The sequence below is a fragment of the Taudactylus pleione genome, unplaced genomic scaffold (assembly GCF_031769625.1).
Source record: "Taudactylus pleione unplaced genomic scaffold, aTauple2 ptg000722l, whole genome shotgun sequence".
Lineage (NCBI taxonomy): Eukaryota > Metazoa > Chordata > Amphibia > Anura > Myobatrachidae > Taudactylus > Taudactylus pleione.
In genome coordinates, this window is record NW_028285124.1 from 1,004,735 (window position 1) to 1,022,389 (window position 17,655).

General features: G+C 40.3%; 1 protein-coding gene across 1 annotated transcript in view; it reads left to right on the forward strand.

Moving 5' to 3' along the window:
- Window positions 1-12,330, forward strand: part of LOC148477367 (serine/threonine-protein kinase SBK1-like) — a 39,289-nt gene extending 26,959 nt beyond the window's left edge. Inside the window, exon 6 of the mRNA XM_088456848.1 lies at window positions 12,015-12,330. Within this exon, the coding sequence (XP_088312974.1) occupies window positions 12,015-12,330 (316 nt within the window). The remainder of the gene's footprint in view (window positions 1-12,014) is intronic.
- The last annotated feature ends 5,325 nt before the right edge of the window (window positions 12,331-17,655 follow it).

Below are 17,655 nucleotides of genomic sequence, written 5' to 3' on the forward strand. Positions count from 1 at the left end.
CAAGTGTCGGGGGATGACATGGCTTGTAAGACCTTCCAAGATGCCGTTTTAGCAATGACGGCAGAGGATGTAATTGTATATAAGAAAAAGGGACCTGTCATTGTTAAGAGGCACGTTGACCCGTTTCAACTTACCACATTAGTGTCGGTATGTATGGCCATGTACCGATGTAAATTTTTAAAGGAAAACTCGCTGGCGCTTATACCGGGCGATAACTATCATAAGACTCAGAAGCACTACTCAACACCAGCCATACAGTGGTTAATGTACATAGCGCATACAGTGGTTAATGTACATAAGACACGCGTTACAAGGGGGAGAGAAGAAAGTTGGTAGATACTACCTGGACGGATACGCCATTATCAATGGTGTACAAACGGCGTTTGAGTTCCAAGGTTGTTTTTATCATGGATGTAGCACTTGTTACAACCCCGATGATGAAAACAAAGTGACTCAAACGAACTACGGTCAGTTGAGTCACAAGACGCAGGTGAGAATGAACTTTCTTAAACTGTGTGGGTTTCACGTGCGTGTTATTTGGGAGTGCGAGTGGAAAAAAATGTTAAAAGAGTATGCGTGTCTACAGGCATTTCTTAAGGACAGGGAATTGCCCGAACCCTTGGACCCGCGCGCTGCGCTTTATGGCGGATGTACAAACGCCATAAAGCTGTATCAACAAACGCAACAGGACGAGCGCATACACTACTATGATTTTACCAGTCTGTACCCATTTGTCAACAAAACCAAATCATATCCTGTAAAACATCCCAGGATCATTTATAAAGATTTTGGCGATATCACAACATATTTTGGCATCGCCAAAGTAAAAGTGTACCCTCCGCGTGGGCTTTTCTTTCCGGTTCTTCCTGTTAAAATGCTCGGTAAACTAATGTTTCCCTTATGTCGAACATGCTGTGAGTCTGGGCATGCAGAGTCGTGTGAACATAATGATGAGGAACGAGCCCTCGTCGGTACGTGGTGTACCGTAGAGTTAAATTTAGCCGTTGACAAGGGTTACAAAGTGAGTAAAATCTATGAGGTGTGGCATTTTGATAACCAATCCGATGATTTGTTTTCAGGGTACATTAAATTACATCTCAGGGACAAACAAGAGGCGTCCGGTTATCCCGAATGGTGTACAGACTCTGAGAAACGCCAAGCGTATATAGATGCCTATCAAAAAAATGAAGGGGTGTCTTTACGGCCGGATCATATTCATATTAATCCGGCCAAGCGTCAGCTGTCTAAGCTCTTTTTGAACTCATTGTGGGGTAAGTTTGGGCAAAGGTCTAACTTACCCAACACCGCGATTGTCTCAGACCCCGACAAACTTTTTGAATACGCGTTTTTGCCCCACTATGAGGTATCTTCTTTAGACTTCATAGATGACGACGTGGTGATGGTGAATTGGAAATATGCCAAAGATCATTACACCAGCTCGCGTATTTGTAATATTTTTATAGCCGCAATAACAACAGCGTATGCCCGTATTGAACTGTACAAACTGCTGGATAGGTTGCAAGATCGCTGTCTTTACCATGATACAGACTGTCATTTTTGTCAGCAGGCCCGGTGGTTGGAATCCGCCATTGGGTGATTATCTAGGTGAACTGACTAGCAAAATCCCAGCTGGTGCACATATAACAGAGTTTGTCTCAGCGGAGCCCAAGTCATATGGATATCGTTTAAATAACGGAAAGACTAGTTTAAAAGTTAAAGGAATCACGCTTAATGTTGATAATGTACAACATGTCAACTTTGACAGCCTGAATTTATCCTTTAAACCCCGAAGGTGACGACCAGAAAAAAATTGTGATTCGCCAGCCCGGTATAGTGCGTTTTACAAGGTTTTGGCAGATTGAAACGCGAGTGCTGCAGAAAACGCAAAAGTGCGTTTACACTAAATGGAAGCTTACAGATAACTTCACAACGCTACCGTTTGGGTATTAAGATGGATATCAGGCTGCAACACCCCTTTTCATGTATTTTAGCAGGACCCTCCAACTCGGGTAAATGTTATTTTGTGAAAATGCTGCTGCATAATTCCACTACACACCTCTCACACGTTCCCGATAATTTTGTTTGGTTTTACACTTGCTGGCAGTTAATGTACGATCATCTTCTGTGGAATTACCCCGGTATGCGTTTTATAGAGGGGCTACCTGAGACTTAACGACGACCAACTTTTCCCGCCCGATAAGATTAATTTAGTAGTGGTTGATGATCTGATGGAGTCGGCTAGTAATAATTCGGAGATTGAGAAAGCTTTCACAAAGTATGTACACCATAGAAATCTCAGCATCATGTACCTTGTGCAAAATGTGTTTTGCCAGGGTAAAAAGAACAGAACTATACAGTTAAATACAAAATATATGGTTCTTTTTAAAAATCCTAGGGATAAATTGCTAGTGACAATGCTGGCTAGGCAGATGTACCCCGTTAAATCGATGTTCTTTTTAGAGGCTTTTGAAGACACGACCAGAGCTCCTTATGGGTGTTTACTGGTTGCTTTAAGAAACAACACGCTTGATGAGTACCGTTTACGAAGCGGGTTATTCCCGCCGGATACACCGGTAGCGTACGTCTATAAAAAGCATACTTCTAAAAAGCTGTAATTCTTCAACTTTTAGTCATTTGCCATAGCGACACCATCAGCGAGTATGTTGGTGTGCTTACGTCGTAATTGGGCGCTTTTAAAAGCGTTAATAAAGGCTCCACCGACTCAAAGAAACGCTATTTTATCAACGATTTGGTGACGGACATTTGTGAGATTGTGCTCAACACGCTAAAAGGTAAAATAGTGTTGTCACGACAGTTGAATTACCTTAAAAAGAAGCGCAACCTTATAAAAACGCTATGTAATAAGAAATGCACCATTGGTAAAATGAAGCGTTTGGTGAAACAGTCCGGCGGATTTATTGGCTCGTTGCTTGGCTTTGCTATACCGTTAATAACGGGACCTCTGACTAATCGTTGATGGAATACGCTGAGAAAATGTATCTGGTGCCTCAGCAGCAGATAGAGCACTTGCGCAACAAACCGGGTAACGATGATATACGTAAAACATACTACAGAGTAATGATTTATCGGAGTATGATAAGGCTAAACGTTACACAGCCGCGTTGCAGAAATATCTGTTGAGTAAGCAGTCTGATAGAGAGATGTCAACTTTAACTCTCTTAACGCCCAAAATGCCAACTGTTCCTCAAACAGCTAACACTGGACAGTCAGACAGTTCTGACGCTGTTTATCAAGAAGTTTTGGACGGTGTTAATGACCGGTATAGGAAAAACAGCGAGATACTTTTAAATAAAATGACCGGGTCTAAACACATCACAAACTGGAATGCTAAAGGCGAGTTTCTATATAAAGGTAATGCTGTACAGGGCTCCAACATGCTGGATTTAATAAGAAGCATCACGCAAAGTCACAGCGTGTCGAGCCGTAAAATGCTGAATGGTTGGGCCGAGATTATGCAAGCCATGGCGGAATTAAATATACCGTCCACAGTGGTTGGCAACGCATCCAATAGGCTGCACCTAGACCATTTAAAGGCAGAAACACATACCGCTGGTGTTGGGTATTTATCAACCCCACCATATCTACAAACGACTCTTAAATGTTTTAAGCACCCCCGGATTAACAATGACACACGGTTACTTAATGCCTAGAAAAAGATCTTTCCAAGTGATTAAAGATGCCCCGTGGCTGAGTCTATAACCTATTTGTATTGTTTTTAAGCTTATGTATTGTAATGAAGTTTAAAACTGTTTCTTTATTATAGCGGTGTATCATTGTGCATAAAATGCTTCAAATACCTTTCTGATTACAATTGTTATGATATTGCAACAGCGCTGTATCTGTAAATATACTTTTTATGTTACAATAAAATATGTTTATGATTTAGAACGGTTTGTTTTGTTCTTTGTTTCTAATCGGTGTTTATAGAAGAAACACGCAACAACATAATGTTTAAAATTGTTGTTTATTATAGTTATGAAGCATTGTACATAAAATGTTTCTAACGCAGGGTTGATTACAAGTTACACATTTCTGTATACATTTATCCATATAGCGGCTCAAACATTGCCTTTTCGGCAGCCGCCTTACAAACATTGCAACTACACGGTCATTACACTTTGTATCATTACTAAATCGGGACAGAATTACCTCATATTTGTAGTTTTTACACATTAAAAATATGAAGTAAATACAATATTGACCGCATACAGTGCTTGAAAAGCCTTGCAAACGGCGGTTTTGGTGACAAATGCTTTTTGAATTAAAATGTAAAAACTTTATGATATTCTTTGGGAAAATAACGTTGTCCGGCGCGAGTCCGTAAGAATCCAAAAAATAACAAATCCCTGCTTCATTAAAATAAACGGCAAACCAGTGTTCACCGGGCTGGCCGCTACTATGCGTGTTAATTACAAACGCACAGGGGTAATGCGCCAGTTTATCGGTAGGCAACATATCGCACACGTATGTTCCTTTAAAATAACAGCGCATGCTTGGTTCAGTGTAGAGAATACAATTTATCTGTAGCGTGTTCATTTTCTCTTTTTTTGTGTTTTTTTTTTTTGTCTTTTTATCACGTAATGATAATCATTAAAAGATTCGATAAAATATTGAAATAGTTTCTTTCACTTATAGGTAATCATACAGCACATCACGCCTTTGATTAAGTTCAATGATATCAAATAAAGCGTAAATGATCACGTTGACTGTACGATCCAAAGCTTCCGCGAAGCGGAATTCGGTGCGTAGATAGCCTGTCCTCATCAGGGAAAGGTGCTCTCCGCACTCCTGCTCCGGCGATACATCAAAAGCAAATAGCGTGTAGCCGTTGAGGTACTCTTCGCGGTCGACCAGTATTCCGGCGTCAGATTTCTGCTTATTTGTGATATGTATGAGCGACATATACTCTCTTACAGCATTACTGTGTTCAAAGTCTGGTTGAAATGGTTTTGCCGGGTGCAGCGTTCCATCCGGATAAAGGGATGCAAAGTTAAAATTTTTATGTTCAAAATAAAGGGGGTTCCGATCAAGGGCTCCTGAAAATGCTTCGTTGTCCACAAATCCGACTATGACCGTTTTCGGCACTTGACCTAAAAATAGATTTTCGAGATTAAACACTCTACTGCCTGCGGGTACGCTGTAGATTTTCATTCTGACGCAGTCAATCGCGTATTTCGCGTTGCAGATTAGCAGCGCCTGCGCGTGCCCAATACGTACGGCCGGTGAGACCTGCACTCTTTTCACAAAAAGGGACGCTGCGACGATCTGTATTTTAAAGGCATCCGCTTCAGCAGACATTAAGCAGAGTGAGTCTTTGTTTCTGGTGAGTTTAATCTTCAGGTCAACGGCATTTAAAATTAGTTTATGCTGGTGGAAAAGGTTGCAGTGAAGCGGCCCTAGCAATTCAACCGTGCGACTCTGCGCGGTCGCTCCTGCTCGTTTTCTGAAACCAGTGTTAGGACCGTCCAGAACCCTGTTGTTATGTTCTCCAGCCACATCTTTGTAAAATAATCCTGTGGTGTGCTTTGTTGACAAAGTGTCGGAGCTATAATTCAATATAGTCTCAATGTACGCGCGGTAAGCATAAAGATTGTTGGATTGTGATATGAGTCTGTCACCCAAAGTAACATCCACTAGGCTGAATAATGTCGCTATGGGGTAATTAATAAGGGCGACCCGGGCCCCTTGGGCTATCGCCGTGTTATCGGTTCGTACGATCTTGCATGTCACGTACAGCAGGGTGTTGTTCAGATCATAGTAGTGTTCACCGCTGGCCGCTATATAATATTCAAGTGGCGCTGTGTCGGATAAAGCCGCTAAAGGCTGAACTTCGATGTATAGACTTTTCTCTACGCTAGTTTGTGTCAGGGGCACATCAAAAAGATCCAGCTCTGATTTTGCGCATTCTACGGACTCGGTGTGTATGAAAGACATGATGTTTAAAAATTATCAGCAGCACCGCGCTTCGGTTCTCTCTTCATCTTCTTTAAGCTGCGGCGTCTCCTGCTTTTATTTAAAACAGGGATGCCCCAAGGCGGAAACGCTATTGTGCGCTTCCGTTTTCTTTTAGACACGCCTTTTCTTGAATATATTACTCCTGAACCATCTTGTTTGGATTGGTTTGCCTCGTGTATTTTATTCACCACCACCGTTGTGGAGTGTCCAATAACGTCTTTTGCGATATTGCGCGCCGCGGTCTTCACGTGCGGTTTAGCTAACTCTAGACCTCTCCGGAAAAGAGGCACCGCTTTTCTGATAAGGCTTTGAAAAATACCACCTAAACTGCATCCGTACATGTAAGCGCTGCCGTGAAAACCGGGTAATCCGTTACCGGCTTGCGCTTTATAATATTGCGCATACAGCGCCGGATCGCCATATTTTTTAACAGTGACCATTCTGCCCGGTTAATAAAAACCATTTTTGCGACGTCTAAAGTGTAGTTTTACGATCGCTTTTCCAAACTTGAATGCTATGTTCTCATTCTGGTCGTTCCTTATCTCTACAGTAATCGTGTCAAAATGCTCTTTGCACAAAGGTACGTAATCTGGTTTCTCGTATCGAATTGTGACCATTTCATTGTTACGCCCCTTAATTTCAACAGTCCGTAGCAATGGTACATAACTATCACCGACCCTCTGGTGTTCGATAATGTCTGTGTACACGTACAACGTATATTGCCCCCCGTTGATGTCGGCGCATGGCTTTGAAAACCTAATTTTAGGTTGTAAACCCAGCATTCTTGTCAGCTTAACACCGGCTGTGATCTGGTACATCGGCTTATTGTCGAAGGATACGGCGCGTTCGAGGTAATCGTACCATAATTTTAATCCTCCATCCAGCTTATGATGCTCAATTTCAGCATTGAATGCTTCGACCAGCGCCTCGATTGTTTCATAAAAACCGGGTTTAATGCACACCCTTGTGACATCTGTGTTCAGTCCATCCCACCTTGTTATTTTCAACACACAATCGCGTATATCGATTGTATTCCACGTGTGCGGGTATTGTATTTCTGAAAGAGCAACTTCCCATTCACCGATTAAGTATCGGTTTTGCAAATTTTATTGTATAGTTAGAAATCTGATTTTGCTGGAATGTGTCCGCCGACGCATTACTGGGCAATGTTATGTAGAACGACTTGTCATCAATTTCTCACCCTGTTTAGAGTGTAATGCGCTTTATATATCTTTTATCTCAGACGCTGCAACCCAGCTGTTAAATTTTGCGGGGTAACCGCGCCACTTGACCAACGCATATTTCCGACCACCTACCATCTTATTTTTTAAAATCTTTTCCACCTTGTAAGTTCTGTTATAGTTTTTGGGAATGCTTTGAAGTTCTTCGGGGTAAAAACTGCCAGTTATAACTTTGCCATACAGATCCGCCAACGTATAAAGCGGCCTAAGTCCTTTAGTGTTCACAGCCTGTATGACGAATATTTCCTCAGAATAATTCTGTTCATAGCCTTTCTGAAATATATCCTTATATTTGGAGATGCGTATGTGCTCACCTACGGCTAATCGAGGCTGTATTTTATTAGCTTTAAAGTATTCGCCGTACGTCATCTTAAAAATGCTCAAAGCATTAGAGGCGTTCACATCACACGGCGTACACTTAATCGTTCTATGATACGTGTTATTATAGCTGTATATGAAGTCCTGTAAAACATCTATATATCTGTAGGTATTCTGCACTGTGAAATAGCGCCACATCTGTGATTTTAAAGTCCTGTTGAATCTTTCTATAACCGCCGCCTTTACGTTGTTGTTGGCTGTAAAATGAAGTATATCGTATTTTTCTAACAGATTTTTTAGGACCTTGTTTAGAAACTCTTTACCATGGTCAGTTTGCAGCTTCTTTGGCACGTAGCCCTGCTGAAATATTTTTTCAAAAGTGCTAGCGACGGTTGCTGCGCTCTTAGACGTTAGGCTTACAGCCCAGGCTCTCTTACTGAATATATCGATAACTATTAATATATACTTAAAACCATCATGGTACTTCGCAAGGTCTATCAGCGATACCAATTCGCATTGCCATTGCTGATTTATATCGGATACGCAGATCATGTTCCTTTTATAGAATTTCCTAGCCGGTTTATGTAACGTATACGCGTCTTGTTTTTGCATCCATTTTTTAATTTCCATTCTTTTAAATGCGTCTTTAATGGCCTTATAATACTTATCAAAGCCGCTATAACTGCCGGGGTTCAATACCGTGTAATACGCCTTTTTCATCCGCTTTATTCGATCAGTGGTGCGGCGCGATGCACCGTTTCTTTTGTTCATAGGCATGGCTGGCTGTTAGATAAAGATGTATTTACTTTTATAGCTATCACGAAGTTTAACAACAATAATGTCTGTTTAAGCATTGAACACATTTTATATCAACACCTATCGCATTTATTTACATTTGATTTAGATTTATTTATCAAGCGCTATCAAAAAGATTATTTTATATCAAGACCTATCGCATTTATATACTTTTGATTTAGATTTATTAAAAAAAACCCTATCAAAAAGATATCGCGCCACATAAAATTTATATTAAGCCATATAAATTTTATATGAAGCGAGATCAAAAAGAGGCGGAAAAGTGGGAGTGGCAGGGGGAGGAGAAATGGGCGTGGTACTTGTCAAATTAAGTTTGACAGAAAAGTGTTTTCTATCTACTCTGAATAGACTGGAAATGAGTAGAAATTAATGTTATTGAGGTTAATAATAGCATAGGAACAGAAAAACTCACAAATTGTGATTTTAGCTGTTTTTATGCTTTTTTCCCAAAAAAATACAGATCCAAAAAACACAAAACCCAGAACCCAAAACATAGAAGGGTGGTTTTGGCAAAACCAATCCAGATCCAAAAACACAAAGAAAGATCCAATTCCAAAACACGAAAAGTGGCTGGTGCACACCCCTAATTTTTATTCATGTGCTAATGAGGAGATACTATAGCTGGGAGGGGTGTAACAGACTTTTCTATAAGTAATGATGGCTACACCCCGTGTTACACCATTCACCAAACCTTTATACTGTATTTCCAACAATGACATATTATCCATAGTAAATGACCACATGACACCATATCTGGAGGGAAGAAAGTCTGATTTTATTCCTCACTTCCATGAAGTTGGTGGCTTAGGAAAATAAACTGCAAATATACTAATCAGGGTGTGAGACCATAGACACCGATTCTTATAGAATGTCATTTTTATCCCTCCTCAGATCTCCGCCCATTCTCTGGGCCCTCGGACCTCCCTTTCTATGTGAGTAAAGCTGAGTACATACTATTCAATCTGTCACACGATATTTAGTTCCGACTGAGCTGTGAAAGATCATTTATGGATCGTACAGTAGTGCGTGCGCCCGCTCATGCATACCAGCCGTTCATCGTATCATCCCATCTGCTGTACTGCATAACAGATGGGCTGAATGATACAATGATGCTAAATGTGCCATCATACACCTCATCATACAGTGTGTACAGTATGGATGGCACCATGTATTGTTACATCGAGTTGTTCCATTGACTTCGTATAGAGTGTACCCAGCTTAAATTGTAACCCTGCATTAAACAAACTTCCTTGTCATGCATTCAGACGCCATCAGGGCTTATGACTAAAACACGTATTATGCAATGAACCCAATACTATGGTGCTTATTCAGCATCGTGCTGACTACAGATCACTGCTTTCTTATACCCCTTTTACAGCGTCACAAAAACCCAGGTTACTGCCGGGATAACCCAGGTCATGGCTCAGTCTAATAAGGTTAACAAAGCTTCAGGTACCTGGGAATCCAACCCGGCTACCTGAGGAAGACCCAGATAAATGAGTAACTCGGATTGTCTGACCTGTGTCCCATTCTCTGCATAGGGAGACTCACATTCCCGACATTGGCACAGGTAATCCCAGGCAATATCCCATGTCCAGTCTGTGGTGTAAACTGGGTTCAACCTGCTATGACCTGGATTTAGGTGTAAAATAGGTATAATTCACCTAAACTAATGTCTATAATACAAAGCACAAACCCTCCAATGTCTGGTCACACAATCACCTGTACATGGGAAAATGCTGCCTATAATCATACTGACTCCGGTGTTAGACTGGTACTAGAGACCAGCACAGACAATAGTATTATTTAGGATGGAAAACCGGTCATATGTCACATAAATGGTTATAGCTATTCTATAAAAGTAGAGGTAACAAACAAAGTAAAGAGATGTGAAAATAGTGGTAATAGTTGTTCCTAATTATAAAACAGCAGAGTTATGAATAACATGAATATTAATGTTTCATAGCCAATATATTAAAGCTGAACATAGAACACACCTGAGTGACAGTGAGTTGGAGAGATACAGTGTTTGGGTTACTATCACCCTTTGTGATGCACCTGGGCTTTAGCACAGCTGGGAGTCTCTCACACATTCTTATAGCAATCTGTGCAAATGCAAATCCTAAAGAACAATGCAGTTATTTACACAACATATGCAAATGATCAGCCAGCCACTCAGGAGGCTCCAGCACTTACCTGCCCCACCCCCCTCACATAAACCAGATGTCTCTCCTCTGCTCCCAGAGACTCAGACTGACTGTCTTTTTGTGTTTGAGGAGAATGAGACAATTTTGCACCTTCTCATCAGATCTCTGGGCAATAGATTGGGGCCATAACTAAATGACTAATTATAATAGATCAGTGTCTCTGACTTTCCACAGGATACAATGGCCACCAGTACACGTGACATGGAGCTTGTCCTGGAGGAAATGGTCTCTTTTTTTGCTTCCAAGTGCCTTAGGTAGATAGAACTAATGGACATCTTTCATGTCTTGCAGGAGCTGGGAAGAGGTGGTTATGCCTCAGTCTTCATGGTAAAGGATAAAAAAAACAGGTCAGTATCATCAGAAATTCAGAATCTTCCCATGGGTTTGCCAAGATAACAAGAGGGAGATTTTGCCAGTATGAACCATAAATAATAATGCAAAAATACACAATAATAATACTCATCCTACTGAATTACCTATGGTATTCTCTACCATGCCCAACAGGAGTCTCTCACAGCCATCAAACCTTTAAACATTCTATGGAAACCAAACTCTTTATTAGGGCTTACCCTACTCTCACTAACCATACTAATACCCCCTCACACCTACTCTACTCCCACCTATACCCTTCTACTACCTATACTGGTCATACTAATGCCCATGAACACCATTATCACCCACTATATTACCCTCATACAAACCTAATTCAAATGTGTACTACTAACTCAAATGCCCCTTTATACTTAACCTACTCCCATGTATACTACTCACATTAATCCCCACTCACTACTGTCCTAATCTCCACTCTGTGCCCACTTCTAATCAGAATCATCTTTGTGCCCTCACATCTATTACTTGGCCTAATTTGTATACAAATCTAATTATGATTCTTTTTTATCACAGATGTGAGGATGACACTGAAGGTCCTGGATAGGAAAAGGACAACTGAGAGAAGCTTCCTCATGGAGTTCAGTATGTCCTTTCTCCTCTCATCCCAATATCATTGGTATCAGTGGGATTATGTTCAAGACCCGTGACCATTTTGCTTTTGCCCAGGAGCTGGCAGCAGTGGGTGATTTGTTCTCTCTCATTCTGCCCCATGTAAGTTGAGGTCCTTGTAGTGATTTTATATCAACTCGGTGCTTTAGAAACATTTATATATTGTAAGACATTAATATGATGCAAAATCAGTGTATTTACTTCTTTCAGACTGGACTTCCAGAAGAAGCGGTGAAGAGATGTGCATTACAAATCTCCTGTGCACTAGAATTTATAGAGAGCAAATGACTGGTGCATTTGGATATCAAACCAGAGAATGTTTTGGTGTTTGATCAGGAATGCCATTTTACTTAGATAACTGATTTTGGTCTGGCACGTGTCAAGGGAAAAGTTGTTTATCCCAGGTCCAGTAGTGTCTCCTACATGGCCCTGGAGATGTGCCAATTGACACGGATAGTTTGCTTGTAGACTCCACCCTTGATGTGTGGGCTTTTGGTGTAGTCCTTTACTGCTTGTTCACAGGAGAGTTTCCCTGGCAGGTGGCACTACCCAGAGACAAAGAGTACATTAGATTTGCAAGATTTCAAACTCACACTCCATCTGATGACCCTCCCTCACCATGGAACAAGCTGCCCACTTATCTTTTAGCCATAAACTGTAATCAGAGAAGCAAAGCCACAGAAGAAGTCTTGAAGTTCGTCAATAAGAGCTGGAAAGAAGAAAGGAGCAACAATAATATGGATGATGAAGAAGACACTTGTCCTGTGGAATAAGAGGTCTCGTCCAGTTCCAGCAAAGAAGTGTCTATCATAGTAACAGACACATTACACAGCATAGAGTCCATGCCATTTGTCCACTGGTAGTTCTGGGTTACAGCATAAGGAGACACCAGACCTCAGGCAGGAACATGCACCAAATCCAGGTGATACTTATGGAGTACTATATATTCCTACATGTTGGAGCAGAGGTGGAAATTGGCTAAAAACTCATCTGTATTATTCTGTCATGGCTCTAAGAGGACATCATACTCACCTTCTTCCCTCTTTATGAGTCTATGGGGCTCTGGGGTTCAGGGCACTGGGTGATTTGCATAGTCCTCATATGTGGATATATATATAAAAAAAAATGTGGATATATAGGTAAAAAAAACGAGAAGGGATTGAGGTCCAGATTCAGACTGACTCTCCTCCAGTATTTGTGAATTCTGACAATGCCACAAATATTGTGCGAGCATTACATCTGGGGTTATTCAAACAAATCCCATGATTTGCTTACACAATTATTTTTTTGGTGCAACAATTCTTTAAAAAATACAGGGGCGTATAGGAGATGCTCTCGATGGCCTGAAAGATTTTGGGACATTTTCAACATTCAGGAACTGCATGTCAAATATTGCAGCACCAGCAAGTACTGTTGAATTTGCCTTGTAATCAACTGACGCAAAATGTAGTAACTAGGTGGAATTTTACCCTCTATATGCTTCAGTGGATGGAGGAGCAGCAAAAGGCAATCTAAGGCTACACCATGGCCTATGACATAAGAAAAGGAATGGGAATGCACTTTAGTCAAGCGCAGTGGAAAATAATTTCCGTGTTGTGCAAGGTTCTCAAACCCTTCGAACTTGCCACATGTGAAGTTAGTTCAGACACTGCCAGCTTGAGTCAGGTCATTCCCCTTATCAGAGACTTTTGCAAAAGCAGCTGGAGTAACAAAATAGGAGCTGAAATGGAGTGATTCTGCTAAGTATGTCAGACTTGTAGATCAAGCCCTTCATTTGCTTTGCCAGGATCCAAGGGTTGTCAATCTCTTGAAATCAGATCACTATATTGTGGTGACCATACTTGATCCTAGGTTTAAATCATACCTTGTGTCTTTCTTTCTGATGGACATAAATCTGAAGAGATGCAAAAAACTGTTGGTAAAATTGTCAGCTCAAGCGGCATGTGACATGGCAGCATCTCCTCCTTCAGTTTCTGTGGCTGCCAGGAAATAACAACTACATTTTCCTAAGAGACCCACTGCTGGTGATGGTGAATGGTGGGTTGATTATTTGAGGCATAGAATCCAAATAGGAATGTCAGGCAGTCCATTTCACTACTGGCAGGAAAAAGAGGCAATTTAGAGTCCATTACATAAAACTGGTGTTGCTTTACTTAAGGTGCCCAATCTCCAGTGTGTACTCCGAAAGAGTTTTCAGCACAGCCGGGAACCTTGTCAGTGATCGGCGTAGGAGGTTACTCCCCAAAAATTTGAAAAAGATGGAGGATGATAATCAAAATGAATTAGAAAATTCCATGAGGAAGACCTTTACCAGCAAGTAAAAAATAGAAACACCGGTAATGGTGGATTCCAGTGGGTACAAATTAATATTGTGTATAAGAAGAGGATGTACACACTGATGGAGATGATGATGACATCTGATCTTACCTATGTTGTAAAGCAGTTTGTGTATGGGATCATTGCCACCAATGCAAACTGCACATTGGCAGCTTGATTTGTGGGGGCCCAAACAAACCAATCATTTCATCCACAAGTGGCAGTCCCTGTTGCTGAAGTGATTGGTTTGTTAAACTGTGAATGTCCTTTTTCATATATACAACATAAGGGTGGTTGGGAGGGCCCAAGGACAAATTCATTTTGCACCTCCTTTTCTTTTCATTATGTGCTGTTTGGGACATTGCTGCCTGACATTTTTAATTTTATGATTGTCCAGAAATTGTAATGGTCATAGACAGCATCTCCTGCATGCCCCTTTTAATTATATTTTTTATTTTTTAAATCTGAACCACCAAGTTGATGGGGTGGGCAAATATGAGCAGCAGCTCAGAACATCTTCCTGCCAGGATGTGTGCAATAAAGTGCAAATACATTTAATACAAAAATGAGTTGTGTGTATTGGTCATACAATTCCTTAAAATTAATTAAATGGTTTACGCACCCTTGGGACATCTGATTATCTCCAGGATAGGATCCCTCATGGTGACCTTTGCACATTTTGTTGACTTATTCCTGCAACCATACACAGCATCTCTTAGATCACACATAAGATACAATGTACTTTCTAAATATGATTAGTAAAATTAAATGGAAAGATACATATTTCTGTGGAAGTTGTGATGTGCAGGCATTGTACTGCAATATACCCCATGAGAAAGGAGTATGAGTGACTAAAGAATGTTTGTCAAATTATGCAAAGATCTCAGATTGGCTCTATATATTTCTACTTGAATCTATCAAGTTCATCTGGTCACATAACCATTTCCTTTTCAATCACTGATATTTTCTAGAGATACTCGGGGACAGCCATGGGGATAAAATTTGCACCAAGATTTGCAAATATCTATGATTGCTTCCAAGGATGCGCACATTTGTGGTCGCAATCTCAGTGCAGAGATCATCCTCTACAGCCATTACATAGATGACTTATTCTTTATCTTCCATGGGGATGTGCGGCCCTTTATGGGATTCACCACCTATATCAAATCCAATCATTTTAATGTAAAGTTTACAACCTGTATTGGTCAACTTTCTGCCTACTTACTTGATATTGCTCTGTCTGTTAACAGGGAATGTATAACAACTCAGTTATAGGAAAGGTAGAGAACTAAAACTTTTTATATTACAAAAGTTCGTATTTCAAATCTTGGATTAAGAACAAACCATTTGGGCAGCTGCAATGATTATGGAGAAACTGTTCTCAGAGGGAACAGTTTGAATGATAGGCTGGCGAGCTGATAAATGTATTTAACATGACAAAATGACTTGATTCCCTTCTAAAGGCGGCTTTGGGGGAGACTAGGATCTTAAATAGAGAAGATCTTTTAATTATAGGAATAGGAAAAGTGTAGTTTCTAATTTCCCATGAGATCAATCACACTATATCACTAAATATAACACTGCAACAAACATAATCAAACACATAGTTGAGGGGAACTTTCCAATTCTTTTACTTGATCACCTGCTTAAATGTTGTATTGCAGAAACCGTGATTTTTAAAAAATCTAAAAATCAACAACAAAGATTAGCAACTAGCTTCTTGGTGAATAAGAGGAAAGCTGCAATCTTCAAAATACTATGATCAATCAATGGTTAGTACAGAGATCAGAAGGGTGTTATAGATGTAACTCAGGGAGCTGCATTACTTGCTCATTTATTCATATATTTAAACCATATAAGACCGGAGAGATTTTCCCTATAAAATCCTTTATCAATTGCAAAAGTACTTCCATCATTTATTACTGGAATGCAGATGCTGACTGTAATATATAAGGAGAACCAGAAGGAGCCTTAAAATCAGGTTCCTTGAACATAGAAGAAACATCTTAAATGGGATTAGGCACACATAGTATCCCCAGGCATGTCAGAGAATTACAGCCCTATAGGACTACCAGTAACAAACCCATAGCAAGATGTGGAGATAGATTTAGCAAGCTCTGCATAAGGGAAAACTTCTATATCCATAAGATGAGGTCTCTGTCTGGAGGTTCTCAACAATTATATTGAGATTGATTTATGAGGTTGACCATATACTGTTATTGATACCAGGTTGGGTTTTATCTCCCTATACCCCCACTGGTTTTCCCTCTTTCCTTCCCCTCCCTTCTTCTGCCATTATTCCCTTTAGTATTAATTATGCACCAAAGTAGGAAAAGAGGCTTTAATCTAGGACTTAATTTGTTTTTGTTTTTTTATTACCTAGAGATACTGATACTGTTATTGCATTTTATGTTAGCTAAAGTGTAACATATCCATGTTTTAATTGCTTGAATTGTAGAAGTTAGAATCTAACTGATCCTCTACCCAATGGTAGTAGATCCCTGTCTTAATTAACTTAGATCATTATATGTATAATTGTCCTGCTTTTGCATCTTTGCTGATTATACAAGTGCAATATTCAGAGTGGCTTCAAATCAGTTCACGTCCTATGGGTAACCATAACAGTACAAAGTTTTTAGCCAGGCCAACTATTCTCTCACAGTGACATGTAATTACATGGATTGTGCTGTACTCCAATATTTAGGACCATGGTGTATACTCATACAATGCAGTTTTTTATGTCAAGAGGTGCATGTATACCTGAAATGTTTCGATACACACACAGTCTGGACAAGACTGACTCATTTAGAATGGATATAAAGTATTATGTTTGAGAGATTTTAGCTTTTATCAGATAGGAGCAATCATTGCCAAACACCAAAGAATCAGAGTGACAAACATTTTATTTCCTTTCTATTGTAATTTAATTTCAATCCAACATTGTACTTACTGTATAGAACACTGGGAATGGATATGTATGACTGCCGAATGTCAGGCCGGCGGTAGAAATCCTGACACAGGTGAAGATCCTGACAGTGAAGGTAAGTAGGCTCTCTCTCTACCCCTTCCCCCTAACCTTCCCTTTGGGGTGCCTAAACCTCACCCCCCCTCCCCTCACCCTAAACCTAACTCCCAGGGGAGTGCCTAATCCTAACCCCCCCTTCCCCTAGCCTAACTCTCCCAGGGGTGTTCCTAACCCTAAGTCCCCCCAGGAGTACCTAAACATAGCCCCTGCCTACCGAAGCTAAGAGGTCCCAATGCATGGCTTTCATTTATTTGGTATGACTGGCATCAGGATTTCGGTGGGTGGATAATGATAGGCATCGGGATTTCAATGCCTATCAGTCCCATGCCGGAATTTGACAGGTCGGGTAGCTGGCGGTCGGGATTTCGACCACCAGTTTCTGACTGTCTACCTTCTACGAGACACATTGGTTTAAATTCCTCTCTATGTATAGCATTTACACTCTGGCAACATTGTATATTAATATAATTGTTTTTTATTGTTTATCTGGTATATCTCTTTTATGTCTTGTTTTTATGAAATTCTATGTGTTTATATGTATTTTATTAAAAGCTGTTAAAATTTTAACTAATAGAACTATCTGACTGAACATCTTCTAATTTATTTTCTTCCCTGCAAGTATGTAATCCATTCTCAAGATGCTAATTCTCACTTCTGCTTTGCAATTCAGTCTCACTCAGATCAGCTGTTTTTTAATAGTATGTGATCCATTTCCATCTAGCAAGCTACAAATTGTTACCTACATTTCTGCCTCATG